This window comes from Aplysia californica, unplaced genomic scaffold (assembly GCF_000002075.1).
Source record: "Aplysia californica isolate F4 #8 unplaced genomic scaffold, AplCal3.0 scaffold00054, whole genome shotgun sequence".
Classification (NCBI taxonomy): domain Eukaryota; kingdom Metazoa; phylum Mollusca; class Gastropoda; order Aplysiida; family Aplysiidae; genus Aplysia; species Aplysia californica.
Genome location: NW_004797324.1, coordinates 1,072,949 through 1,076,268, shown reverse-complemented (window position 1 = coordinate 1,076,268; position 3,320 = coordinate 1,072,949). Strand labels below are relative to the sequence as shown.

At 39.0% G+C, this 3,320-nt stretch overlaps 1 protein-coding gene across 1 annotated transcript in view; it reads left to right on the top strand.

The window, feature by feature from the left end:
• Positions 1-810: 810 nt before the first annotated feature.
• The window catches only part of LOC101854932 (ganglioside GM2 activator), a gene marked incomplete in the record, with an annotated part of 7,247 nt that continues 4,737 nt past the window's right edge, over positions 811-3,320 (top strand). Inside the window, 1 exon segment of the mRNA XM_005092895.2 lies at positions 811-1,141. Within this exon segment, the coding sequence (XP_005092952.2) occupies positions 950-1,141 (192 nt within the window).

The window sequence follows — 3,320 nt, the reverse complement described above, 5'->3', positions numbered from 1 at the left end:
TGCGTGAGATTCTAAAGCAATCGTTTCCGTTTCAACTAATTTTTTGGTGTTTAAAAAGCATTCATTTACTTAGGGAACCAATTGGGAGGAAAAGGGGGGGGGGGGGGGGGGGGGGTGCCTCCCCCCCCCCCCCCCCCCCCCCCCCCCCCCCGACATCTATTTTGAGCCTTCACTCTGGCTGTACAAGTGCAGTGATAAAATAATTGTTTTCCCGGATTTTTTTTATTACTGTGGTTGCCTTTGGCTCTTACTGTAAACTAAGCACAAAGACTTTGCTTTTACAAGGATTGCAGCCAGCCATGTTTCCACAATGCCCTGACCCGTGAAACATTTAGGGGTTTATAGAGTTTTCAACCTTATTTAGGAGTCGATCCAAAACACGGTTCACCGTACAGAATATAATCCGCCCATACTCGTTCAATCATTCAAAAGTACCATTTGAAACTAATAGAACTAAATTTTTATCCAAAGATTAGAAACGTCTAAGTTAGTTTACCGGTTTTTATTTATTTATTTATCTGTTTATTTATTTATTTATTTATTCATTTATTTATTTATTTATTAATCTATTGAGCTTCTTGGTCATTGAATACGTACCTGAAGGCCTATAACTAATTTGAACCGCAACTTCTTGTTTATCTAATCACAAAGTGTCCATAACTTCTTTGTGGTTATCACTTGAATCCTGCTTGGTATCATGACAACAGGTTATGTGTTATCGGTTGGTCGTTCGATACCCGACACGTGCTAAAAGAATTTATGTTAAGAGTTGAAGCCTCAAGTGAACGGCGACTGGCTTATATCAGTGTAAAACTCTTGACTGATTGTATTAAAGCTCAAATTGTAGAAGATTGTGTTAAGCGTAAACTGTAAGAGGTTGTATCACCCACAAACTGTGAAAACAAAGCTCTGTCGTTTATTGTGGAGAAAACCCGCAGTGTGTACAGTCATGCGTTGCTTGTTTCTCTCAGCTGTGTGCCTGGCTCTCGTGGTCAGTGTTTTCTCCAAGGACGTGAGGGTGCTGTCCGAGCACAAGCTACGAGCTTATGATGAGACCAGAATGCTCTTTGACTTCTTCGAGAGCCAAGTTCTGGTAGATCCGAATTCGGTCCGATTTGTTGATGAAGAAACCGTCTACAGGGTAAGATATATTCCGGCTGATATTTTCTTTTTCCTGAAAACTGCGCTTTTAAGTAGTATAGTACTGGTCAACGCCACTTTTAACAAAGTAACGCCGTTTAAAGATGAGACCACGGACTGAATTATGTATTTGCTCCACTCTCTCCTACAGAAGAGCAGTAACGCTCATTGTTCCATTCTTTTGTGTCAATGTATTACTTCTTTAAACGTAGAACCGGGAGTTCACGAAGTGAAAGGTTTTATAGCTTGTAGCCTTGCTTGACTGAGTTTCGACGGGAGTCGGGGAATGGTATGGGGGGGGGGGGAATTCAATATCTTTACCAGTATCTTAGATATCAGTACCACACGGGTTGAATTCCATCTTAAACTTCTATTTTGTACGTATTAAAATTAGCTAAATTTCCAACGGAACAGAATAAGACCAGAACTTCCCCCAATGTGCTCTTTGTGTGATTATGCACATGAGACTGGATCATCACCTGATCCACTGCACAGTCCCAACTGACATCCGAGCCACACTTCTCCCTCCGAGAACTAACACTGACTGAAGACTACGGAACATTAAGGCAACAGCAGAAAACCTGCACATACCACTACATGGCATTGGACAGAAGGGCAAGGGCCTAACTGTTGCCTAATCGATAACAATTAGTATTAAAAATCTTTAAAAATTGTATACGTTTTGTTACAAGGTATCACTGTCTTACGTTCGACAGCGATACACGCAATTTATCACGTACGTACAGTATGTTCTTTTGCGACTTTACAGGCAATCTTAAAGCAGAAGGCATGGTTAAACTTTGCCTGTGCGATAGACTTTGAGATAGTAGACTATCCATGTACTGCTCCCCTACTTTCAGGTCTTGATTTCCTTGATTTGCTCCAAAGGAGAGATACGATCCGTAGGCCTACGTTTTTAATCAAGGAAGGTGTAAGAGGGAGTTTTACTATTTTCCATTTGTGAAAGGGATGTCTTGTCTAGTACGGAATTCTGGAATTTTGAATTTTATCTGCAGAACATTCTTCAAAAATGGGCAAGCAAAACCGAAGAGCAAGTGATTTGACAAAGATCCTGATACATGTACGTGCCTGTTTCGAATGATGATTGATAGGGCCGTAATGTCCACGAGAAAGTCACAGATCAATGCTTGCTGTCATAACTGTGTTATTCAGGTGCTCGTCAAAATAATGAAATCGAAGAGACCGACATGTTAGATCCCTTCGGCAATTTTTATCGATTTAGGTTCAGCACATTTATGCCTATTTAAAACACATTTACTGTGTGAAATTTATTGAAAACATTTGTCAAAGACCAAAAAAAAGACCCCAAAAAAACCAGTTTCCTAAAACACTGGAGCTAGAGAAATTATCAAACCTTGGCGACTATTGTCTCGCTAATTTTACTCTGACACTCTGCCACATCCATCTCCTTCAATCGTATACATCTCGACTTAGATTCAAATTTGTGGAGTATATTTAATATCAAAAGCAAGGCTAGTGAACAGGCTTTAATGTTATACAAACAAATCCATATGCCCAAAAGTGTACGAGCGTCTGGTAAGATAAAATTATCTGTGACCCATTGTCGTGTAGGAAATGGTTGACATTATGTGGTGGAAGTCTAAGGCATTGTCGGTGTAATAAAGAAAAAAAAAAGTTATTATTAACTCTTTAACGACCTGCTGGACACACATGTCTGGGTAGTGGAATGCAAAAGGCAATATTACAGCACATTTCAAGCCATCGTAAACAAATCAGAAACACAACTTTGTAGTACACATGTCGTTGTCAACATTTACCATTTGCTGCTATGAAAACATATCTCGTAATAGAAAAATCTGTATAATTATGAGAAAGTAAATCTTCCTTTTTAAAATATTAGCGTATAAAAAGCTATTGCATTACACCCACTCCACCTTCAAATCCTATAACACTATTATAAGGTATGGGGCTTCACTAATATACTAACGCTGAAGCCAAGAGAGAACCGGAAAGCTTGATTATCTTCAAGTGGAAATGAAGCTTTTAAAAGACCTTTAAATGTTGCTAACTCTTCCCTGCAAGAATTAGTCTCTTTGGTTAAGGCAAAGGCTATAAACCATCTTAATCCCTATTTCTTCTATTTCTCTTTAAGGAATATCCTCCCACATTTGTCATCGTTATTTATTATTATTATTATC